Here is a 27465-nt window from a genome sequence, read left to right as displayed (position 1 = left end):
TGTTTGTATAAGTTCAAATGAGCTAGAATTTTTAGTATTATGACCAAAACATTTACATCAAAGGTTTAAAGAAAATATCTCAGACTGATTTCTTGACTTGAGATAGCTGAGCAAGTAGGTACATTGGCAACACCTGTGCAGATACCAGCTGCATCAGTTAAAAGTGGATAGAGTGCAGTTTGAAAATCAAGAAAATGGTCAGATTGCGTGCAGTGACATGGAAATTAATTCACAAAACTTGCATCAAGAATTTTGTTGCTGTAAAACCAAACCGTGAATGTGGGTTTGGGATGTGTAACCTGTAAGCAATAGTTTTATTGAAACACTAAGCTAATTTCAAGGAGTGTGTCATGTAACCACTGAAAAAGACTCAAAAATACATGCAGACCCAGTGCAAAACCACAGTTTTAGTAAAAACAGGAGCACCTCTCAGTGAAGTGGTGGAAACAAAAATGAGAGCTATTGTGATATAACTGGTGGAATAAATAACATCTAGAGAAATGAAGGTCACATTATCACATGAGTTTTAAAACGAGACAGAAAGAGAAAAAGTATGCAAATATTTTGTCATTAGTATTCAACTGCAAACTAAAACCGAATAAGCTGCAGAAGAGTTGGAAATTAAGGAGATGGAACCTGGACAAACTGAAAGAATGAGAGACTGTTGAGAGCTTCAGAGGGAGCATCATGCAATGCTAGACTGAACTGGAGAAAAGGAATACAATAGAAAATGAATAAGTAACTTTGAGAGATAAAATAAGCAAGGCTGTAGAGCATCACATAGGTAGAATGCCAAGGTCTAGTAGAAATCCATGGAAAAACAAAGAAGATATTGTATTTAATTGATGAAAGGTGAAAATATAAATACGTAAAAATGAGCAAATGAAACAGACATAAGGGTATAAAGATGCCCAAAAAATGAGACAGAGAGAAAGTACAGCATGGTTAAGCAGGAATGGCTAGAGGGCAAATGCAAGCCTATAGACTCATGCATAACTAGGGGAAAAATTGATGCTACCTATAGGAACATTAAAGAAACTTTTGGAGAAAAGAAAACCATCTCTATGAATATCAAGATCTCAGATGGTAAACCAGTAATAAGCAAAGACCGGAAGCCTGAAGACTGGAAGAATATACAGAGGGCACAAATAAGGGTAAAAACTTAAGGTTGGTTGGTTGGGGAAGGAGACCAGACAGCGTGGTCATCTGTCTCATCGGATTAGGGAAGGATGGGGAAGGAAGTCGGCCGTGCCCTTTCAGAGGTACCATCCCGGCATTTGCCTGGAGTGATTTAGGGAAATCACGGAAAACCTAAATCAGGATGGCCGGACACAGGATTGAACCGTCGTCCTCCCGAATGCGAGTCCAGTGTAAAACTTAAGGGGAATGTTACAGAAAGAGAAGAGGAAGTAGGTGAAGATGAGATGGGAGATATGATACTGCAAGAAGAATTTGATAGAGCAAGATACTGATGATACTGAAAGACCTAAGTGGAAACAAGGCCCCTGGATAGACGACATTCGCGCAGAATTGTTGAGATCCTCAGGATAGCCAGCCATGATAAAATTATTCTACCTGGTGTGTAAGATGTACAAAACAGGCAAAATACTCTCGGATTTCAGGAAGAATGTAACAATTACAGTTCCAAAGCAGACAAGTGCTGACAGGTGTGAATACTACTGAACCATCAGTTTAATACATCATTGATTCGGGATTGAACCGTCGTCCTCCCGAATGCGAGTCCAGTGTAAAACTTAAGGAGAATGTTACAGAAAGAGAAGAGGAAGTAGGTGAAGATGAGATGGGAGATATGATACTGCAAGAAGAATTTGATAGAGCAAGATACTGATGATACTGAAAGACCTAAGTGGAAACAAGGCCCCTGGATAGACGACATTCTCGCAGGATTGTTGAGATCCTCAGGATAGCCAGCCATGACAAAATTATTCTACCTGGTGTGTAAGATGTACAAAACAGGCAAAATACTCTCGGATTTCACGAAGAATGTAACAATTCCAGTCCCAAAGCAGACAAGTGCTGACAGGTGTGAATACTACTGAACCATCAGTTTAATACATCACGGTTGCAAAATACTGACATGAATTATTTATAGAAGAAATAGAAGAAGAGGAGTTTGAGTTCCAGAGAAATGTAGAAACACTTACGGCAATACTGATCCTGTGATTTATCTTACAAAATATATTGAAGAAAGGCAAACCTATCTTTATAGCATTTGTAGATTTAGAATGAGCTTTTGATAATGTTGACTGGAGTACACTCTTTTTGAGAGAGGATGATGGTATTCAAACTGTACATTAAACAAACATTAAAGGAAACCAAAGAAAAATTTGGAGAAGGAATTAAATTTCAGGGAGAAAGAATCAAAAGCTTTGAGTTTCCTGATTACACTTTAATTCTGTCATACACAGCAAAGGACTTGGAAGAGCAGTTGAATGGAATGGACAGTGTCTTGAAAGTAGGATATAAGATGATAATCAAAAAAAGCAAAAAGATGGTAACGGATTGCAGTTCAATTACATCAGGCAATGCTGTGAGAATTAGATTAAGAAATGGGACACTAAAAGCAGTAGATGAATTTTGCTATTTTGGCACTGAAAAAACTGATGATGGCCGAAGTACAGAGGACATAAAATGTAGCCCAGCAATGACAAGAAAAGTGTTTCTGAAGAAGAGAAATTTGTTAATACCATATATAGATTGAAGGGTTGGGAAGTCTTTACTGAAGATATTTGCCTGGAGTGTAGCCTCATACGGAAATGGTATGTGGACAATAAGCAGTCCAAACAAGAAGATAACAGAAGCTTTTGAAATATGGTGCTATAGAAGAATGCTGAAGATTATGAACATACCAAATCAAATTGGGGAAAAAATAAATGTATGGCATAATTTGACTCAAAGAAGGGACTGGTTTATAGGAAATAATCTGAGGCATCAAGGAACTGTCAGTTTAGTAATGGAAGTAAGTGAGGTGAGCAAAAACTGCAGAGGGAGACTAAAACTTGAATACAGTAAGCAGATTCACATTTATGTATGTTCTAGTGCTTGTGTAGAGATGAATAGGCTTGCACAGGATGGACTAGCATAGAGAGCTGCACGAAACAAGTCTTCAAACTGAACACCACAGCAACAACAATGGAAACAACAACATTCAACACGGATATGAACAGATGGGGAAATTCTGTCCAAACCAGGAAATATTTGCAGAATGCAGGAAATTTCAATAAATCTTTAGTATGTTTAGATATGTGACATATTCTGAAGCAAGTAATGATGTGAAAGTTCATTTTACAAGGTATGCTCTCCATACAAATACCTATGACAACTTGGAAATGTCAGGAGAGATATTAGAAGTAATAAGCAACATGTAAATGGTTGAATACCACCACCTGGAAAGACACTATCTGAAGGAAATGGATGCTTGGATACAACTGCCTGATCTTCTGAAACCTCAAACACAGACAAGCTGTGGAGAGGGAAATGTATTGCTACCAGGCACACCAGCATTACCAACAAGGCCATAATGGGGACTGCCAATAGAAACCATGTGGGTGCCCAGAGGTAAAGGAAAAAGTAACATAGTAAACAGCAATACTGAGACTTGCAGTTGTAATCTAAGGATTTTGCATCAGAATCAAAAGATACAGAAATATTGTTACCTACTAATTTGCCAGACATATTCATTATGACAGGACACATTATTTAAAAAATTAAATAAAAGTTATAGTAGGCTATGAGTGAACATCACATTCCATTAAGTATTGACACAAGGATGGTGGAGATATATGTAATCATTGGAATAACGGATAGCTTTCCATGACCCATTACAAAATGATCTGCATTTTTTTTCTGAGGCAGCTGCAGGACAGGTAAAGGTTCAAGGTGGAAATACTTAGTAATAGGACTATGCAAATCTTCTAACAGTGACACATATAGTATTCTTCAGGAATTGGAAGCCATTTTGAACAAAGTAGTACAGGATTTCACTTGTATAGTTGTGGAGGGAGATACAAATATTATATTTTAATGGAAAGTTTTATAAAAGGAGCTCTTGTGACCTGAACAGTTAATCTTAAACTAGAATTAAACTACTCTAGAGCCACAGATGAAACACACACCCAAATAGATCACATTATCTAAAATACACTTTGGTGTAGACTCAGAGTGCAAATCATAAATAAAGCCATTCTGGCCATTATGGAAAAGAAACTGAAACATTGGAAAATGAGACAAGTTAGCGTATGGTAGTTGCAGAACTTCGTCAATGAAACTGTCAAATTCAAATGTACTGGATGGGCTACTAGAATCAAAACAGTAGGAATATGTATCCAGGGATGAGAGTATAGTTGCAAAGTGGAATTTTTTCTGCTCTGAATTATTATATAGAATTCAAAGCATCTCAGAAAAATAAATAATATTACTAGGACTTGTTGGTCATGTATAAATGCTGAAGGAAAAAGTTCAACTTGCTAAGCAACTGAAAACACAGCAATAGAAAAAGAAGGGAAAAATGTGAAGACCTGCATGAAGTCCACAACATTTTTAATTAACACTATGTTTCAGTATTTGAGAAACTCAAAAAGCAAAATCCTACAAAAGGAGAGCCTAGGAAGATCACCTCAGCAGTAACTTATAGGTTATTCTTGCTTCCAACAAGTGAAACAGGATTAAAAAAAATACACTTAGTCAAAAAAAGGGGTCGTATGGAATATGTACCAAAACAATTAAAGACAGTCCCCCATGTGTGGTAAAATCACATACTATATTAATAAAGCTGTCAATGGAAGAAGGAATATCTCCAGCATGTTAAAAAACAAGATGGTTCATATACAGGGTATAACAGAACGATTTTTTCAAAATTTGGGAGACTGTAGATGATGAAATTTCAAACATTTTGATATATGGAATCTACAGTTAGTAATGTAAAATAAATGTTCTACAGCCATCACAGAGCTGTTGAAAATCCACACTCTTGCTGTATGAGAAGTTACCAGGTGAGGTTCTCACTGAACATTTGAACTGGAATTATGGACGATCACCATATTAGGCCACACATTTTACAAGATGGTGCACAGTACATGAACTTTCTGGACAATGCATTGCGTGAACTTCTGGAGCACATTTCCTTGAAGCTGTCCACTAGTTTATGGTTTCAGAATGATGGTGCTCCAGTGTTCATCGATCATCGGGACAGGACACATCTCATAGACAACTTCAGGCAGAGACTAACTGGAAAGGGATGCCCAGTCTCTTGGTCTGTGCACTTCCCTGACCTCACCCCTCTGCACTTTTCAGTCTGGGGTTATGTAAAGTCCTTTCTGTACTCAACACCAACAGGAACAGTTTCTGAGCTAACTGAGTACATCTTCACAGCATTTGATACTATCAATGGGGAGGGCAGAATCTTACAGAGAAGCAGATCAAATGTGGTTTGGGATTGCACATTACGTAATGAAGTTGATGGTCATCACAGTGAGGCAGTGAAGACACAAATTCAGTTTATAGTATTTGATTGTATTCTATTTTTCAATAAACATTTTCCAAACTTTACTTCCAATAAACATTTTCCAAACTACAGTATTTTGGTGTTTCATTTAGCCTAGCAAATGTGTAGAATGTGCATAGTTCTGTAAAAATTGTAATTCACATTTCCAGTTATAAGTTCCTTTAATGAAAACATTCAAAATTTCATCCTCTACAAGCTCTCAAATTTTTACAATGTCAGATTCCTACACTACACATATATATAAGGGCAATAATAAAGAGGATCGTATAAACTACAGATCAATCACTATTAAATCTGTTTTATCCAGAGTCATGGAGATAGTCATAAAAGATAGAATAAGACATTTCATTGACAGAAACAAGATTTGCAAAAGGGGCAGCATGGATTTCGACGGTGCAAGTCAACTACAACACAATACTGAATTTTTTAAAATGTTGTATTAAGACACTAAACAAAACAAAAGTTTCTGCAGACTCTTACTCTGTCTTTCTATGGGTTTTGACTCTTTATCCCACAGTATTCTGTTAGAGAAACTTTAGAACTATGGAATAATGAGGAAATTATCTGCTGTAATAAAATAATTTTTTCAAAGAGGCTGTATTGTGTTGCAATAGAATATAAAACTGATAACAGTCATTTTCTCTGACTTCTAAGAAATTAAGTATAGCATACTGCAGGGATTGTGCTGAGCCCATTACTGTTCGTTTCAAACATGAGTGACATGCCACTGTCAGTGCAATACAAGATAATTATGTATGCTGATGACATGTCTACTGTAATGAATGGTAGCACTGTGGAATAACTAGCTGCAAAAATGTCATTTAAATAAAGAAATTATGAATATTTCAATGGGAATAACCTGTTTCTAAATGCCATAAGACAATGTACATCCACTTGACATCTAAAAACCAGCACCAGTTGTGAAAATCAACCAATGGCTAGACAACTTCTTATTGTTCTTACTCTTAGGTGTTACTGTTGGCCAATATATAAAGCTGTAATGTATTTATAATTAGTGAAACGTTCACTACAGTCTATGAGGGTAAGATTACTGGAAGTGTTTATCTTGCCACACTTGTTGTGTATATTCTGATTTGGATGATGTGCTAATCATTTTGACAGACAGGATCTTCTTTATATACATACGAACCAATTATGTTTGTGAATGTAAACTGCAATGCATTATTAAATAGGAATGTGCATTGCTGTAATACAAGCACAAAAAATTATTAGCACACTGACAACAAACAAATACGACAAATAGATAAAGAGCAAGTAATTGCTGATTGAATTCTGTTCAACAAACTGCCTCAGTGGACTCAGATCAAAAAGGAAGTGCAGGAGTTCACAAATAAACTGAAAAGTTTTATTTAGCAGTGTTAAAGAGTATTGAGAAAAATAGTATGATGGCTATATATTACCAAATAGCATACAATTTGTTTTTGTGTAAGAAGACTACTGCTGCTCAAGTACTTTTATCATATAGTGTATTCAAGACTCTTTCTGTTACATGCAAACAAAATTCTAATGATGTATACAGGTTATGTTCCGTGTATGATGTAGTGCAGTGAGGATGGTTTTCTTTTTCTTTTGTGCATTTAATAAATTCTGCATATTATGTCTGCATATAGAAATATGTGCTCGTTTCTGCTTTTGTATTTTATGAAACATGTATGCATTGTACACATATTGCCTGACATTCACACAAAGTGAATTGTCTATAAATGAATAAATGAAATGAACTGAAAATGATACTGTATTTTCCTCACACTTTACAAACGTCGTCATTTTCTCATTATCTGTACACATATTAAACAAACTACTGTGAAATACACAATACAGGTATAATTTTCAGATTTTATGGAAAACCACAGTCACCTCTTAGTGGGCAGTACACGCCTGGAATGAGTGTGCAAAATGAGGAAAGATATTGAAAAGTGTGACTGTTTCACCAGTCTATATATCATACACTGTCTTAAATCATGGGATTTCAAATCACTTTATTTTTATATTGACTTTATCTATTTATTTGGTTATTAAATAGATTAGAACTATATAACAATATAATTATAACAAAATGTTAACATACTAACCCTGTGTCGTGGTGATTCTTTCACAACAGTACCACTGTGAGACCATGTTACTGTTGGTCGGGGATCAGCTTGAATTCGACATTCAAACAGAAGCCGCTTCCCATCTTCTTCTTGTCGTATTGCAGGTTTCTTTGAAAAAGTTGGGGCAATGCCATCTATTTGCCTGAGAATCATAACATGAAAACTTGGCACCAGATCAGAAATATTTTATGATTTAGAGTAAGTCTAGAGTAAATAAATAAATAATTTGAGTGCTACACCAAGATGAACTTTTTATTGTCCTTTGGCATATACAGTTTGATGAAACACATCATAAAACATATAAACGGGAACATCTACCTTAAAAATGTTAATAATGAAATGACGCTGGTCATATTAAACTGATGTATTTGATTAGATAAGAAAACACACATTTTGCCTACATTTTACAACTGATTTATTTTTCACATTCTTGGTTTTGAGTTACAAATCCATTTTCTAGTGAAGCTTTTGGAATGTGGTGCTACAGAAGAATGCTGAAGATTAGCTGTGTAGGCAGTATTATAATGAGGAGGTACTGAATCCAACTGAAGAGAAAAGAAATTCATGGCACAAGTTGGTTAATAGAAGGGATTGGTCGAAAGGACACAAACTGAAGCATTAAGGAATCATCAGTTTTGTAATGCAGGAAAGTGTGTATGTAAAACCTGTAAAAGGACACCAAGGCTTGGTTGCAGTAAACAGGTTCAAGTACATGCATGCTGCAATAGTTATGAAGAGATCAAGAGGCTTGAACAGGATGGAGTAGCATAGAGAGCTGCATCAAACCAGTCTTTAGACCGAAGACAACCACAACCACAACAAGAACAACAACAACAAAAATAACAATACAAAACAAAGATTTTACTACCACCAAACAAATTTAATGGTAACTGGTAAATGTCAAGATCTTATAATATAAATAAATTAATTAATTAAATGATAATATGAGACATTGATTGTGTAATATCTAATAGATTAAAAGGTTAAAAATGGCAACAGCTAAAATGTAGTTTCTTATTACATAATTGTAATTAATGTTTAAACAATACATGCAGCCTGCTAAAATACCAACAGGACTAATCAAAAATATGTAAGACTGCACTGAAAAAATCAACATTTAGTTGTAGTGGAATCCTCATAGTAACTGGCTGTGGAAAATACGTGTATATGTAACTATTGTGCTCCAATAACCTGCCCAGCTAGCCGTGCGGTCTAATGCCCTGCTGAATGGGAAGGTCCCCGGCACGAATCTGCCCAGAGGATTAGTGTCATGGTCCGGTCTGCTGGCCAGCCTGTGGATGGTTTTTAAGGCAGTTTTCCATCTACCTCAGTGGATGTAGGCTGGTTCCCCTTACTCCACCTCAGTTACACTGTGTCGGTGACTGCTGCTCAAACACCATTTCTATGTACGCATACACCATCCTTACTCTACCACATAAACATTTGGGGTTGCACCTGTCTGGTATGAGATGTTCCCGGGGGAATCCACTGGGGGCCGAACTGCACAATAACCCTGACATACATACATGCTCCAATACCTGTACTCAGTGGTAACTGTGCAAGAATAGGATATGCACAGCTTAGTTCTGTTGTAGCCTTCTTCCATTATATTTCTGGAGCTGTATTCAAATAGAAAAATGCTTGCCCACATATTACATGGAATGTTGCAGGTTTCTCTAATTGAACATACATCTACATGTTATCTACCATCGAGATAGAATCTTTCAGCAGCTTGCTCATGGTTTTAGCTCTGTTTGTATCCTGTACACTTGAACATATGCCTAAGGAATTATGCTAGGAGTATGAGCTGATGTGATTGAAGGGATATAAGAAGGAGCAATTTGCCCTATACAATAACTGCTAAATGTTGACCTTTTGGTCTAAGTTATATCTGAAGGACTGAGCATTGTGTACAATGCACTTGTGATAAACACTTGCACAACATAGTGGTGTTTGCACTGTTGAAGTTGAGTATAGGAGGGAAACACAGGCTCCCACATAGTCTACTCCTCTCAAATAACACCATGGAGGTTAAAATAATAGTGGTTAACCATTAATAATGTCGTATGCTGTCACCCCATCACGCTACAGAGGACTGGAATTTTACCCACTATATTGGCGCAGATTTGTGATAAGAACTCTGATTGCAAAACTGTCTTCCCTTGTTGGCTAAATACTAATAATGAAAATATTTCTCAGAAAACAAATTTGAACCAGATGCTTATGGATCAAGCAACACCACACAAGCATCCATTAGTGAACTGGTGGCATTCCTGGCCAGCACTTCAACCATTCCCGATAAAAAGAACTGAGAGGGAATATTCTAAAGTAATGTGTAAACATTGGCTCCTCCACCTTGATGCTCAATGGACTGTAATATCGGGCTGTTACTGAGAAAGGTGATACCAGAAGAATAGGTTAAAATCCCTATCCAGCCATCCAGATTCTGTGTTCTGTAGTTTGCCTGAATCACATTAACATGACTGTTCTAACGACGTCACAGTCGACTTCCTTTTCCATTCTTGTCCAATCCCAAACTGCACTTCGTTCCTAATTATCCCACTGCAAAATGCAGTGAACTTTCAGCAAATGATCTGGTAGTGTAAATTGCAGTTTTTTTCAGCTGCATTCAATCAGGGTAGGCCCTAACTTTTTACCAGTCACAGTATCTTTGTACCACTTAATACTTCTGTTTCAAGCGGTTGCTGCTTCACCTGCTTGGTTTATTTTGTACCATATTAATAGTTTTATTACCTGCGTGCTGTCTAGTTGGTATTTCAGTTGTCTTTCCACCTTCTTATAACCTCTCAGGCGTGTGATTATCCTTTAATTGCATTGAATGTGAAGAGAGCTTCCGGTAACAGTAATTTAAGTTGAAAAATGCCAGATCTATAAAAATATCTTGATACTTCAAAGCAAATCTGAAATACTGAATTGACACTGTTGTTTTTACTTCTTATAAACACCTCATTTCCTGCCCAAGAGGCAGAAAATTTCTGTTACAATGATTTATAATATTGAATTAAATTTCAGAACAAAACTGTTCTCATTATTTCCCTGAACAAATACTAGACATCAATTGTTGGAAATTGGAGACAGAGTCACTTTAATCCCAATCAAGTTTTGCCGCAGACAGTAAGTTCGATTTCTTCAAATATGGTTGTTTGTACCGGTAGCTTCTTTGTGTGCAATGTTTTGGCGCTGTCCAGTATAACCAGTGGGCTTGTGAATGTAGGTTCAGTTAACGGCACGTGTCGTCAGGGGCTTGCACAAGTTGATATTTATTGACAATACTAGTTTGTCAAATGTTCAATATACTTTAGCAACCCACACACCATCACTATTATTGTTCGTTGGTAATGTAATTTTACAGGTTTAAGATACGCAAAAGAAAGTGTGTGCCGCAATTTTATAAGCTACAGAAAAAGAGGAAAATGACTGAAAATGAGGAGCGAATTGTCTAATGTTAATTTATTGACTAAAATCAGAATTACGGTCCCGAAATATTAATAAATTATTTTAGGACCAGTCCCGCATCGTATGATAAATTACTAATCTCAACAGGTAATGAAGTAGAGAATACAGTACCACGTTAATGAGGAATCAAGCGCAGTCCACGAGAGATTAGGAATAACTTCGAGATTTCTAACGACAGGCAGATAATTCGAAAGCTTGAAGTTTTGTTCTGTAATATCTACAAACACAATTAGTAAAACTGTATGGAAACCTGTGAAGCAATTATATCTGCCTGGTAAGATATGTCAGGCAATTAACGCAAGTCATTTTTTCACGTTTTTTTGATAATTTGGCGAAATTAACATGCATTTTGCACACTTCTCACAGGTTATTACGGACATATGACGTATTTTTCGAAGTGGAAGGGTTTTTTCAAACTGGTGTGTAATTCACCGTAGGCCTATCATATTCAGATTAATAGCGATGACCATCCTAAAGTGGTATATAGAATGATTACCTTTGTATAGACCTACTAAAATTGCTTTGTGTTACAAGATTACCGTATTTTACGGACTGTAAAACGCTATGAACAATGACACGCACCTTAATTTTTACCCTATTTTTAAATAACATTTTTACGATTTTTCCTATTGGATTGCAAAGACATGCTAAAAAATCTTTGTTTATAAAATCGAACAGACCTTTAAAAAACCTGATAATCGTCATCTGAACCTTCTCTTCTTCTTCTTCTTCCTCGTCGTCATCGTTGTCCACTTTATATATAAGATGAGCTTCATTCTCATGGAGAGCGTTACATACGCCGCACTTCTTGAAAGATTTAAGAATAATGTTGTCTCTCACTCTAGACCACGAGTGTTTTATCCACTGACACACTTGTAGGTCGTTTTAAAGTTCCCTTCGGCGCGAATTCGTGTTGGATTTCATACCTCACCCATTTGTTCCATTCCTCTCTCTTATACACTTTAAATGGTTTATTTATCGAGACATCAAGATGTGGCAATTGTAAAGTACGTCCTCCCAGAATAACAGTAAGCTCTGTATTTCCCTGCCTCAATTTCTCCTTCACAGAATTTGTCAAATGACTACGAAACTGATCTAGTACAAGTAGAGAACTCGTCTTCAATATAGCACCTTTCCTTCTCTCCCACACTCCGTTAATCCATAATTTCATTCCAGCCTCGTCCATCCAACCCTTGCCATGTATGTGAACAACAAATGGCGGTAGACCTACTTCAGAATGTTTTGGGACTGTTTTGTGCTTGAAAACCATCACTGGATTAAGTTCAGTACCGTCAGCACAACATGAAAGGACAACGAGGTAGTGCATTTTTTCGTGTCCATTTGTTTTTATAGTTACAGTCTCAGCACCTTTCATAGCAACAGTTCTGTTACTCTGCACATCAAATGTCAGAGGAGTTTCGTCCATATTCGCTATTTGGCTTAGTTCCGTAGTGGTTTTCTTTCGATGCTGGGAAGATAATATTTTCTCTTCATACTCTTGTGGCATTTTCTGAGATGTTTTGGTTTTGGTTTGCATGCTAAGTCAACGATGCTTCATAAACGTGTAGCATCCCACCCTTAAACTCTTTTAAGCTCCACTGTAGCGCTAGCTTACGAGTGTGTATTTTAATCATTAACTAATTTTATTAATATCAATGCCACTTTGACGGTGTCTTTGAATCCATTTCAATATGTCATCTTCTAGTTTTGGCCATTTTGGATCCAGGCCAGTATTTTTGCACATTTAGTCTTCCTCATTTTTTTCAGTTCTTCTTTACTAGCCCCCAATCCCGAATGGTTTTTTCTGTTGTTGGAGAGCCGAAATGCCGCTCAGCTGCTCTGTTTCCATGTTCTCCTGCATATGCTATTACTATCAATTTACAGCCTGCATCATATGAATACCACTTATTTTTTTCCATTGCGAAACTAGCTACTAGCAATAATATTGCGCTGTTACCGATAACACAAATCAATTTCAAGTTCACTGGCGCCCTAGACAGCAATGACGCATCATGGGCTAGACAGTGTTCTGGGTCTGTGTTGGTGGGGCAGGAGAGAGAGACAGTGTTAGCAAACTTGTGAATCACCGAAACTCATGTTCGTCGGTTCGGGTACTGTTGTTGCCAGTTGAATCCAATGTTGCCAGACAGAGATAGGTTTCCCGCGGTATCGAATATATGGCCATTTTTAAGCCTGGCGGGAATTTCACACCAAACACTGGGCATTTTTATACACTACTGGCCATTAAAATTGCTACACCACGAAGATGACGTGCTACAGACGCGAAATTTAACCGACAGGAAGAAGATGCTGTGATATGCAAAGGATTAGCTTTTCAGAGCATTCACACAAGGTTGGCGCCGGTGGGGACACCTAGAACGTGCTGACATGAGGAAAGTTTCCAACCGATTTCTCATACACAAACAGCAATTGACCGGCGTTGCCTGGTTCAAATGGTTCAAATGGCTCTGAGCACTATGGGACTAAACATCTGTGGTCATCAGTCCCCTAGAACTACTTAAACCTAAATAACCTAAGGACATCACACACATCCATGCCCGAGGCAGGATTCGAACCTGCGACCGTAGCAATCGCGCGGTTCCGGACTGAGCGCCTAGAACCGCTAGACCACCAAGGCCGGCGGCGTTGCCTGGTGAAACGTTGTTGTGATGCTTCGTGTAAGGAGGAGAATTGCGTGCCATCACGTTTCCGACTTTGATAAAGGTCGGATTGTAGCCTATCGCGATTGCGGTTTATCGTATCGTGACATTGTTGCTCGCGTTGGTCGAGACCCAATGACTGTTAGAATATGGAATCAGTGGGTTCAGGAGGGTAATACGGAACGCCGTGCTGGATCCCAACGGCCTCGTATCACCAGCAATCGAGATTACAGGCATCTTATCCGCATGGCTGTAACGGATCGTGCAGCCAAGTCTCGATCCCTGAGTCAACAGATGGGGACGTTTGCAAGACAACAACCATCTGCGCGAACAGTTTGACGACGTTTGCAGCAGCATGGACTCAGCTCGGAGACCATGGCTGCGGTTACCCTTCACGCTGCATCACAGACAGGAGCGCATGCGATGGTGTACTCAACGACGAACCTGGGTGCACGAATGGCAAAACGTCATTTTTTCGGATGAATCCAGGTTCTGTTTACAGCATCATGATGGTCGCATCCGTGTTTGGCGACATCGCGGTGAACACACATTGGAAGCGTGTATTCGTCATCGCCATACTGGCGTATCACCCGGCGTGATGGTATGGGGTGCCATTGGTTACACGTCTCGGTCACCTCTTGATCGCATTGACGGCACTTTGAACAGTGGACGTTACGACCCGTGGCTCTACCCTTCATTCGATCCCTGCGAAACCCTACATTTCAGCAGGATAATGCACGACCGCATGTTGCAGGTCCTGTACGGGCCTTTCTGGATACATGAAATGTTCTATTGCTGCCCTGGCCAGCACATTCTCCAGATCTCTCAGCAATTGAAAACGTCTGGTCAACGGTGGTCGACCAACTGGCTCTTCACAATACGCGAGTCACTACTCTCGATGAGCTGTGGTGTCGTGTTAAAGCTATATGGGCAGCTGTACCTGTACACGCCATCCAAGCTCTGTTTGACTCAATGCCCAGAAGTGGTTGTTCTGTGCACTGATTTCTCAGGATCTATGCACCCAAATTGCGTGAAAATGTAATCACATGTCAGTTCTAGTACCAATGAATACCCGTTTATCATCTGCATTTCTTCTTGGTGTAGCAATTTTAATGGCCATTAGTGTATTTATTCCGAGTATGAGAAACACCTAAATTTTGGATGTAATTTTTCGAAGGAAAAAGTGCGTCTTATAATCTGTAAAATACAGCAGTACTTGAAAAATTGAACCTATGCACAATGGCGAACTGAAAACATGTAGCTGGTTCATGAAGCTCTGTCGATCATCTGAGTGGAGAATATTGTCAAACCGTCAATACTTGACCTCACACGTTTAGTATGTATTGACAATACTGAGAATATTTTGTGTGCTATCAATATTCCTCGTCAATATTTCTAGTATAGGAATTACATCAATACGCACCCTCAGTAACAATACTGACCGTTTGACAATCTTATTGAACGAATAAAGGGCTCCTTTATGTGCGATCGATTATGTCAATATAGCACGGCTAAAAGACAAAGAACTTACAATTCAAGCAGTTACTGGGAGGAGCAGTTTTGTTTTGTCGTATTCGGAGGAAAATCCGCGTGCTTATTATGAAACGGTAGTGTGTCTGTTCACAAGAAAAGTAATGTAGAACATTTTTTCGACAAATCACATGAACTTTACTGTTCTGCTAATTCTGAATTACGAAAACGTGAAGTTAGAGACTTAAAATCCAAATTAGCTCAGCTCAGCAAAATAGTAACGTGACAACAGCATCTTACAAGATCTGTTGTGTTTCAGTGAAACGAAGGGGGGGGGGGGGGGGAATTCAGTGACGGAGAAGTAGTTACAGAAGCAATGGTCAGTACCCTGGAATTAAAGGACATCTGTTGTCTCAACTAATTGTTGCTAGATTCTTGAACAGATTTTTAACAATTTAGAATCTTAATTATATCAGGATCTGCGATACTGTGAATATTTTTCGCTTCGGTTTGATGAAAGCAGTGATATCTCCGATATTGGAGAGAAGTCTTTATTTATTAAAATGGTCTTTCATGATTTTACGGTTAAGGAGGAGTTTGAAAAACGTACTTGTGGAGAAGACATATTTAATGAAATCCTGAAATCAACATGTAGCAACGTTCCACACTCTGAACTTGTTGCTATAACGACAACTGTAGCGCCTGATTTATTTCCAGTCTTAGTGGGGGAAAACTGGGGAACGATTCTGCATTCTTCTGTACGAGATAAGAGATTTTCTGAAACTATTTTCTGCGCAGTACTGTCAAGAAGTTGACGAGATATCACGGCTCCTAGATTTAGGTTTCTTGACAGATACACCTCAAAATTAAATTAAATAAGCCTCCAATTGCAAGGGAAAAATCGCAGTATTTCAGCCATGACAAGTACAGTAAATGCTTTCCAGAGGAGGAAACTAAAATTATAGAGTGTGCATTTAAAAAGAAACTCTCTATCACACTTTCCAGCTTGAATTACATCACAGAAACCGTAAATGTCGTAAATGTCTTTTGCCAAGCATCTTGAAATCCCAGTCAAAGTATTTAGTAACACGTTTAGCCAGTTTTCAACACCTGAACCAGTGATTATGTTTACCAGCAATCCATTCGTTTCAGTTGACATTACTGATCGGGGAGGCAGGATATGTGAGATTTTCGGAAATTACACTCTTGAAGAAATGTAAACGGAAGTTTTAAATATTCAAGAAGACATATCTTAGAAATCATGTTTCGCAACTTCAAGCAATTTCTCGACTCTGGTGGACAGGAATAAATGTCCCATGGCCATTAGTGTTTGCTGTAAAAACTTGTTCTTGTTTTCTCTCTACATACTGTAACTTTGCGAAGTGACATTTTCATCTGCGAACATTATCAAGAATAAATACCGATCAAGTCTGACAGGTTCACATGCAGATGATGCATTGATAATGGCGCCGGCCGCGGTGGTCTAGCGGTTCTAGGCGCTCAGTCCGGCACCGCGCGACTGCTACGGTCGCAGGTTCGAATCCTGCCTCGGGGATGGATGTGTGTGATGTCCTTAGATTAGTTAGGTTTAAGTAGTTCTAAGTTCTAGGGGACTGATGACCACAGATGTTAAGTCCCATAGTGCTCAGAGCCATTTGAAGCATTGATAATGGCTTGTTCCAGATTTTTCTGAACTTAAGAGAACATGCAGTGCCAAATTTCACATTAATTGTGTAAGTCGTAAATCTAAGCAATTTTAATTATAGTTATTTCAAATACTTTTGGAGATTTAGCAGTAATAGTAGTAGTTGTTGTTGTTGTACTAAACTAGTGATCGTTATGGCGGCGGCCACATCACCTTATGCATGAGTTAAATGTGCTCGAGCACATATTAAAGTTGGACAGCTATGCCGCATAGCAACGCTAGTAAAGGTAGGAACTTCAGACATACAGTACTCGCAAAAATATGGGGCGAATTTGATCCTAAACGTAATTGTAGAAGGTTCCCTCATGATTATATGTGCATGCATGTAAAAAATATACATATATAAAATCAGATGGATCCTATAAAAGCAAAAACTTTGTGGCCCTATGTGTAAGTTAAAATTTACTCCAAGTTCCTATCTTCATTCATATAGAAGATATAGCCTTGTAAAATCGGATGAATCTTGAAACACCATGCATATTTCGCACATCCCGATACCTGTTTATACAGCCGACAACGAAATCATTTTATCAGCACACAGAATAGTGAACACCAAAAACATGCTTTAAAAGACGCCACGTGAAATTACTACTATATTTTCTGGTTATATACGTCACCATAATAACTTCCAGTAGACGAGTAAAAACAAATTTTCTACCGACACACTAAGTGCAGGCCAGTTAACACAAATTTTATCTCTTTTAAGATTCTTTTTTTGTTAACTATTAGTGGAGTCTACTTTTTAAGTCAAACAAAATAATGTGTTTAAGAAAGGTGACTGAACAACCAGTATTATTATTTTCAAAAAACCTGTTTGTTTTTAGTTTAATCTTTCCATCCCACTGTCAAGAGTTTAAAAGAGGTCATAGGAAACGACCGTTTAGAATTTCAAGTCAAGTTATTTAGGACAAAAGCTGAAAGAACATTTTAGTCATACAATAATGAGTAGAAAGATGACTGGAAAGCCTGAAGAAAGGTAAGAAACTCATAATGCAGTTTACGGTACCAGTATCGAAGGATAGTTCGCTTGATGAGAAAGACTGCAAAGATGATCTTTTCAGGTCCTAAGGTCAAACTCTGATACATAACCCAAAGATATCATGGGTGAAAAACTGATCACGACAGGCTGATGGTTCCCTTTACGACGACAGTGAGAAATTATGACGAAAGATGAAACCTAAGCGAATATTTTTCCCTAAAAGCCGAGATATGGGCTATAAGCAGATAACGAATAACTTTACATTTTGCAAAACCCATCAGAAAGACGGGCGATCCTCACTGCTGCCGTCTGTTGGAGTGACTTACGAAAATGAAGTTTTCACTTTCTTCGAGTCCTACGGGAAACAGCTATAGCAGCTCATCTGAGACCAGACATTGTGGTAAAAGAGAACATTTTAATTAACTAGATACATATAGGGCATACAATAATGCAGATAGTACATGGAATGGAATATATTTCTATATGTTTACTACTGTAACATGAATAAGGTTCGTCTAAATCCGTTTATGTGAAGTTATGAGAAATCGAGTATTTTCAATCTGAAACCTCCGCCACACGATGCTATTCTCTCATTGGTCTATCATGTTCCTACCGTTGCCGCCCGTGCTATACCTGAATCCCGAGAGTCTCGTTCTTACAATCACCCAATACGTCAGACGCGCTAATCTGTTATATTACGGCTGCTTCAGTTGCAATTGCGAAACTTGAGATTTAGAGCGTAATGAAATTAATTTACGGAAATATAAGGAAATTCTGTGTTACATCTGTACAGTTGTGAGAAAGAACCTTTTCCACCACAGATCTGATCACTACATTTCGGTAGAAGTTGAAATCTTCATGTGGATTGCAGCTACTGCCAACGTTTGCTTATCTAACAGTACCGTAATTCTGCAAGTACCGCAAAACCTAATTCATGCCATCTTGCTTTTTTAGATTAAAGAATCGTATATTAATAAATTCTAAATTACCGTACTTTAAATGCATTAACTATACAAGGCGGTCAAAAACAATCTGAAAAGCTAGTAAGGGTGTTGCAGGGTAGGTTGTGCCGAGAAATAACTGTTAAGAAAAAAATCCGATACTTTGCGCCGTGCCCGAGTTAACTGGCATTGAAGTTAGCCGATCATGTCGCTGCGCGAGTCAATTCATTCAGCCCGCCAGATACATCTAGAGTTATTTGGTCTCATAGCGTAGACCTCAGCCTTTGGCTCGGGTTCTGTCCTTACTACCGTGCCACATCCAGTTTTTGTATAGCTCTCTTGTTCGATTTTAGAAAAACCAAACGAAGTACACGTTTGGGCAGCCCTGGCGGGCCGCTGGAAGCGACTATCTGCGGGTGGGAGAGGGGCAAAGGGGTGTACTTACCCCCTGCTAGAATCTGCGTACCGGCTTTCAATTCATTGCAGATTTCTCACAAATCACTCTATGTCTCAGATCTTTACGGTTGACACGTTGTACACGGGAAAGTATGGTGATTTCTAAGTGTGGCGTCGGTTTCTGCGCTGTTGTGCAGTCAAGACGGGTCACAGTCTTACAGAGCAGCACTGAAACGGCGCACTTAATATTTTCTCTGTCGCCTCCTTGTACAGCCCTTTTGGAGCTGCAGGAAAGGACCTGTGCAACGCAGTGATTCGCGGATTCCCGACACATAATATGGCAGTAGTATACATGACCGTCATCCGTCCCCGATTACCACAACGACACCCGCTCTCCTTGCTGTACAAGGGAATCACAACAATAGTTTACCGTTTGTCTGTGGGTAAAGAAGCCAGGTGATGGCTTTCTGATTCTACATACAGTTTTACATGGCAGAAAAATTTTAGTACACTCTGAAGGACGTGGCGATGTTATGCTCTATGTTTGTTCACCTGTGCTTTATCGATGGATTCGAATTTACCAGTCGCAAAACGAAAATACCCTTTTCTGTGCTAGAAGAGAGGAACACAATATGTGAATTTTCAAGGTCGAAACACCACACTCTATGGGGTGCAACATAGCGTCATTTGGCTATGAGCTCTACACTCCTATTGCTATAGATGCACAATAATGCAATAAACTGAGCAGCTGAGGACTGCACTAGTTCAGTTTTAGGTTATTAAAAGTCAATTCTTCTGGCAAAGTCGATGCTGCTTTTGAAAGATTTCCTACATTCATCTATTCGTATTATTCTGAGTTACAATTTATGTAGCGTTCCAAACAAGCTCTGTTCAGCTGTAGTCATGTGAGTCCACATTGCAATATAGATTCCATGAAAGTACACTACTGGCCATTAAAATTGCTACACCAAGAAGAAATGCAGATGATAAATGGGTATTCATTGGACAAATATATTATACTAGAACTGACATGTGATTACATTTTCACGCAGTTTGGGTGCATAGATCCTGAGAAATCAGTACCCCAGAACAACCATCTCTGGCCGTAATAACGGCCTTGATACGCCTTGGCATTGAGTCAAACAGAGCTTGGATAGCGTGTACAGGTACAGCTGCCCATGCAGCTTCAACACGATACCACAGTTCATCAAGAGTAGTGACTGTCGTATTGTGACGAGCCAGTTGCTCGGCCACCATTGACCGGACGTTTTCAATTGCTGAGAGATCTGGAGAATGTGCTGGCCAGGGCAGCAGTCGAACAATTCATGTATCCAGAAAGGCCCGTACAGGACCTGCAACATGCGGTCGTGCATTATCCTGCTGAAATGTAGGGTTTCGCAGGGATCGAATGAAGGGTAGAGCCACGGGTCGTAACACATCTGAAATGTAACGTCCACTGTTCAAAGTGCCGTCAATGCGAACAAGAGGTGACCGAGACGTGTAACAAATGGCACCCCATACCATGACGCCAGGTGATACGCCAGTATGGCGATGACGAATACACGCTTCCAATGTGTGTTCATCGCGATGTCGCCAAACACGGATGCGACCATCATGATGCTGTTACGAGAACCTGGATTCATCCGAAAAAAAAAGACATTTTGCCATTCGTGCACCCAGGTTCGTCGTTGAGTACACATCGCAGGCGCTCCTGTCTGTGATGCACCGTCAAGGGTAACCGCAGCCATGGTCTCTGAGCTGATAGTTCATGCTGCTGCAAACTTCGTCGAACTGTTCGTGCAGACGGTTGTTGTCTTGCAAACGTCGCCATCTGTTGACTCATGGGTCGAGACGTTGCTGCACGATCCGTTACAGCCATGCGGATAAGATGCCTGTCATCTCGACTGCTAGTGATACGAGGCCGTTGGGATCCAGCACGGCGTTCCGTATTACCCTCCTAAACCCACCAATTCCATATTCTGCTATCAGTCATTGGATCTCGACCAACGCGGGCAGCAATGTCGCGATACGATAAACCGCAATCGCGATAGGCTACAATCCGACCTTTATCAAAGTCGGAAACGTGATGGTACGCATTTCTCCTCTTTACACGAGGCATCACAACAACGTTCCACCAGGCAACGCCGGTCAACTGCTGTTTGTGTATGAGAAATCGTTTGCAAACTTTCCTCATGTCAGCACGTTGTAGGTGTCGCCACCGGCGCCAACTTTGTGTGAATGCTCTGAAAAGCTAATCATTTGCATTTCACAGCATCTTCTTCCTGTCGGTTAAATTTCGCGTCTGTAACACGTCATCTTCGTAGTGTAGCAATTTTAATGGCCAGTAGTGTAATTCAAATCAATCTATTAACATGATCAGATATGAAGTTTTTCAACGAAATGAAGTCTCAAAGTTAAATAAGCGTTTTTTTTTATTTATTCCCCGTTTCTCCACTTTGATGAGCATTAATATGGCATTTTAGTGAGACATTTTTGTCGATATACAACAGTATTTTTTCAGTTGTCCTATTTTCTACCTCATAGTTTTGATTTTCGGTTTCAACCTAACATGCAGCGGCGTCAACTAATAAAATACCCCCAGTGTGGAACTTCCTGCCAGTGGTGACTGACTACTTGGCTGTGCCTGAGGAGGAGCAGCACTCGTCCAAAGGCTCGTAGATATTTAACTACTTGGCATGGCTGCGAGCTCGAGAATATTTAATACATTTCTTTTACGGATATTTTCCAGCTTTAGTTCATAACTCGTTGGATATTCTGAATTTAATCATATGAGGATATAATTTGAAATCATAGGGTGGCATTCACATTCATGTTAAAAATTTAATTTGGTATTTAACATCGGGTCTTGTCTTAGATTACAACAAAGTATTAACGAAAATGAGCAGTGACTCTGTACAGGGCCAATCTTCTGTCTATAAAAAAAATAACAATTGAAGAAATTTACTTAACCCTGAAGACATTCAAACAAGAAAGAAAATATGTCAAATTACTGGGATTGCATGTAGATCAAAAACTTCCGTGGGATATATACACAAATTACCTATGTTGCAAACTTGCTCGTACTCTCTTCCTACTGCACAAGCTGAGAAATATTATTCATGAATTTCAGCATACTTTTCTTACGAGGTGCATTCAAGTTCTAAGGCCTCCGATTTTTTTTCTAATTAACTACTCACCCGAAATCGATGAAACTGGCGTTACTTCTCGACGTAATCGCCCTGCAGACGTACACATTTTTCACAAGGCTGACGCCATGATTCCATGGCAGCGGCGAAGGCTTCTTTAGGAGTCTGTTTTGACCACTGGAAAATCGCTGAGGCAATAGCAGCACGGCTGGTGAATGTGCGGCCACGGAGAGTGTCTTTCATTGTTGGAAAAAGCCAAAAGTCACTAGGAGCCAGGTCAGGTGAGTAGGGAGCATGAGGAATCACTTCAAAGTTGTTATCACGAAGAAACTGTTGCGTAACGTTAGCTCGTAGTGCGGGTGCTTTGTCTTGGTGAAACATCACACGCGCAGCCCTTCCCAGACGTTTTTGTTGCAGTGCAGGAAGGAATTTGTTCTTCAAAACATTTTCGTAGGATGCACCTGTTACCGTAGTGCCCTTTGGAACGCAAAGGGTAAGGATTACGCCCTCGCTGTCCCAGAACATGGACACCATCATTTTTTCAGCACTGGCGGTTACCGAAACTTTTGGCATCCACGTCTCATCCATTGTCACAACCGACGAAAAGAAAGTCCCATTCATGCTGTCGTTGCACGTCAACATTGCTTGGCAACATGCCACACGGGCAGCCATGTGGTCGTCCGTCAGCATTCATGGTACCCACCAGGATGACACTTTCCGCATTTTCAGGTCGTCATGCAGGATTGTGTGCACAGAACCCACAGAAATGTCAACTCTGGAGGCGATCTGTTCAACAGTCATTCGGCGATCCCCCAAAACAATTCTCTCCACTTTCTTGATCATGTCGTCAGACCAGCTTGTGTGAGCCCGAGGTTGTTTCGGTTTGTTGTCACACGATGTTCTGCCTTCATTAAACTGTCGCACCCACGAACGCACTTTCAACACATCCATAACTCCATCACCACATGTCTCCTTCAACTGTCGGTGAATTTCAATTGGTTTCACACCATGCAAATTCAGAAAACGAATGATTGCACGCTGTTCAAGTAAGGAAAACGTCGCCTTTTTAAGTATTTAAAACAGTGCTCATTCTCGCCGCTGGCGGTAAAATTCCATCTGCCGTACGGTGCTGCCATCTCTGGGACGTATTGACAATGAACGCGGCCTCATTTTAAAACAATGCGCATGTTTCTATCTCTTTCCAGTCCAGAGAAAAAAAAATCGGAGGCCTTAGAACTTGAATGCACCTTGTATTTTCAGTCACAACCACAGTATTGAGTACAACTTTGGGGTGGCTCAGTTGGTTCAAGTACCGTATTCATATGGCAGAAGAAAGCAAATAGATATCCACTGGGTTGACAAAAGTCATGGGATACCTCCTAATATCATGTCGGGCTTCCTCTTTCCCGGCGTAGTGCAGCAACTCGACATGGCATGGACTCAACAAGTCATTGGAAGTCCCTTGCAGAAATATTGAACCATGCTGCCTCTATAGACGCCCATAACTGTCAAAGTTTTGCCGGTGCAGGATTTTGTGCACGATCTTACTTCACGATCATGCCACATAAAGGTTCAATGGGATTCATGTCAGGTGTCCTGGGAGGCCAAATCATTCGCTCGAACTGTCCAGAGCATTCTGACACGGCGCACTGTCATCCATAAAAATTCCACCATTGTTTGGAAACATGAATGGCTGCAAATGGTCTCCAAATAGTCGAACATAATCATTTCCAGTCAATGATGGGTTCAGTTGGACCAGAGGATGCAGTCCATTCCACACCATTACGGGGCCACCACTAACTTGTTGACAACCTGGGTCCATGGCTTCATGGGGCCTGTGTCACACTCGAACCCTACCTTTACCTCTTACCAAATGAAATCGGGACTCATCTGACTAGGTCACGGCTTTACAGTCGTCTAGGGTCCAAACGCTACGGTCACTAGCCCAGGAGAGGCGCTGCAGGCGACATCGTGCTATTAGCAAAGACAATCTCGTCGGTCGTCTGCTGCCATAGCCCAGTAATGCCAAATTTCGCCGCACTATTGTAACGGAGACGTTCGTCATACGTCCCAAATTGATTTCTGCGGTTATTTCACGCATTGTTGCTTGTCTGTTAGCACTGACAACTATACGCAAACGCCGCTGCCCTCGGTCGTTAAGTGAAGGCCGTCGTGCACTGCGTTGTCTGTGGTGAGAGGTAGCGCCCGAAATTAGGCATTCTCGGCACTCTCTTGATAGTGTGGACCTCTAAATATTAAACTCGCTAATGATTTCCGAAATGGAATGCCCCATGCGTCTAGCTCCAACTATCATTCTGCATTCAAATTAAGTTAATCCCGTCATGTGGGCATAATCATGTCGGAAACCTTTTCACATGAATCACCTGAGCACAAATGGCAGCTCCGCCAATGCACTGGCCTTTTATACTTTTTGTACGCGATACTACAGCCAACTGTACATGTGCATGACTTTTGTTATCTCAGTGTATATTAGGTCTAGCACCAAGCCAAGGCTGCAAAAATCATTTTAAAGTACTCAAGGTAACGACACTGCCTAGTACGTAATCTAAAATTGTTTAATATATACTCATGAAAACGTAAAGAATTTTAACTTTAGAACCCATGTGCATGTCAATAATACTCGAAATGATAGTAGGCCTAACCTGGAGCTTCCATGCTCAAGTCTGACATTAACACATAACAGCCATGGGTACCTATAGCTGAAATGCTATAACGAACTCCCAGAGACAGCGAGTGATCTACTCGTGAATATCTTTAAGCATACCATAGAACTGTGGTTAAAATGTACACCATACTACTCAACTGACGAGTTTTTACTCAGCGATACATTACAGATATGCAATAAGCAGCTGATAACTACATTATGAACTATGGGTATATGTGTGTGATAGTAAAGTATCAGTGTAGATTATTTACCCTGTTTTCTATATGAATACTCAAGTTAAAGCATAATTATGTATGACACTATAGTATATGTAATTATTATAATGTATTATAATAATAATAACATTGACACTGTATACAACAACTGTTACTCTGTTACTACTAAAATATGTTAATCGTTTAGGCACAAAAGTAATCGACCTCAAAAATACGAAGTGGATAATGATCAGTTGTTTGAGATACAACAAATTTTGTGTATTTCTGGTGAACTTTTAGTTCCTTTGGCACGATCTTGTTTTTCCAACTCATTGAATCTGTTACATTAAAATGACAATTTTAGAATTTTGCCCCCTTTGATAAATACCTGTCTGTGGTGGAGGCCCATTCATTGTTAAATTGCTCGAGTCATTGCTGGCCGACGATCTCCTTCCTGATATAAGTTCTTAGAAGCTCTGTATAGTGTCACTGGTACCAACCCGTGTCCCAATTACTGCTTAGGACATGAGTGTTTTGGAGCATATAATTCGTATCACAATGTTACACAGCAGCACAGGCGTCCGTCGAAATTTGTCCAAGAGGGTGAAAAATTCTAAAGTTGCCATTTTTTATGTAAGTGATTCGATGACTTTGAAGATGTATAATGGCCCAACTAATTTTGATATGTATTACCTGAAACTTACTATATCTCACAGGCTTAATAGTTACCCAACAATTTTTTAAATGTAGGCTAATTTGATACTCAAAGAGTTATGTAAATTTCAGTAGCTTATGCTAAATAAATCATTTTTATATTATTAATATGAATGTGGATGCCACCTTTTTGAAATAAGAATCTCAAATTACATCCATATCGTCAGCGTATCCAACGAGTTCGAAAATATAAAGTATTCACAGAAGCTACATTTATTTATGTAATAATAAAGTTGGTTTGATAGTGAAAATTAACCGCCAGAAATAGAAAAAATGCGATTTATTGATGAAATACTGTTACATATCAACAATAATAATCTGCAAAAAACGCCATCCCCCTCAGAGTGGAGAAACTGATAACTTTAAAAACTTTGATGCCATCTGTACTACTTTTTTCTCTTGCAGAACTGACAATGTGTTCTTGTTAATGGACTGAAGTATTATTTTCATGTCTTCTATTTCTTAATGCTAACAGACGTAACGAAAGTTGACCCAGATATGTTTTGAAAGCGACACGTTTTTAATTTTTTGGAGAGAAGTGGAACACAGGGCCAGTATTCTACTAGATGAATACGGGAAACCTTCCAAAACAACCCTAAATTTGGCCGGGAGAACCAACTCATCACAGGCTAGGATTAAGCCAAGATGACACTCATCTCCCCAGCTTGACACATTATTGTGCAGCCTTGCCTTTCGGACTGAAGAGTTCGTAACTGTACGGTTGCATGTTGAGCTTTGTTGCATCCTGTACTATGTGGGAAGGCGAAACTCTCAGAGATATCATCTTCAGAGATTTCTACAATCGCTCTGCTGTGAGTGTAGTCTCAACATGCCATGTCGAATTATCTTCCTCCACAGACAAACGATAAACTACGAATGTGATTAAGCTGTGCAGCAAAGGAAAGGCAAAGGGCTGTATATACTTTGTGACGGGCGTTGAACAGTCAGTTTCTGCATCTAGATAAGGAATGTACGAGGTATCGACAGAGATAACAACGGCGATCTGTTTGGGTATTTTGGTGTAAAGGATGATATCCGTCATGACTGGAAAACAGCGCCGAAACCATTGCCACGACAAGAAATCGATATAATATGCTGTGAATAGCCAGACAACCAAAGAAACTCAATTTACATAGCGCTTGCTAAAGCCATAGTGTTTCTCGCAGCATTCGGTGATGCTAGAATTTCCAATAGAATCACAGAGAATCGTTTCTAGAAATCAACAAAAATTCTACCCCCCCCCCGACGCTTCGGACGCTTGTGCGCAGCAGACAATCTATATGTGAGACCGATTGCACAGCGTAAAGAACAATGTGATTAGGCGGAGGAACAAGAGAGACGAGCTGACAGCTCATATGAATCACATCGTCTCGCTGGTTGTGTCAACATTCACTGTCTTCCATTAGGCACACCTGTGGCTGTTATAGAAGGTAAAATGAAAGTAATGTATTACGCTATA

At 39.5% G+C, this 27465-nt stretch overlaps 1 protein-coding gene across 34 annotated transcripts in view; it reads right to left on the bottom strand.

Annotated features, from left to right (window-relative positions):
* LOC126470085 (twitchin) overlaps window positions 1-27465 on the bottom strand; it is a 515873-nt gene that overhangs the window by 431445 nt on the left and 56963 nt on the right. For all 34 annotated transcript variants that reach the window (XM_050097601.1, XM_050097605.1, XM_050097618.1 and 31 more), the window contains exon 4: window positions 7618-7780. In XM_050097601.1, coding sequence (XP_049953558.1) covers window positions 7618-7780 — 163 coding nt within the window. The remainder of the gene's footprint in view (window positions 1-7617; window positions 7781-27465) is intronic.

Source organism: Schistocerca serialis, chromosome 3 (genome assembly GCF_023864345.2).
Source record: "Schistocerca serialis cubense isolate TAMUIC-IGC-003099 chromosome 3, iqSchSeri2.2, whole genome shotgun sequence".
NCBI classification, from domain to species: domain Eukaryota; kingdom Metazoa; phylum Arthropoda; class Insecta; order Orthoptera; family Acrididae; genus Schistocerca; species Schistocerca serialis.
Note: the sequence above shows the minus strand (reverse complement) of the source record. Positions and strands in the feature narration are given on the sequence as shown.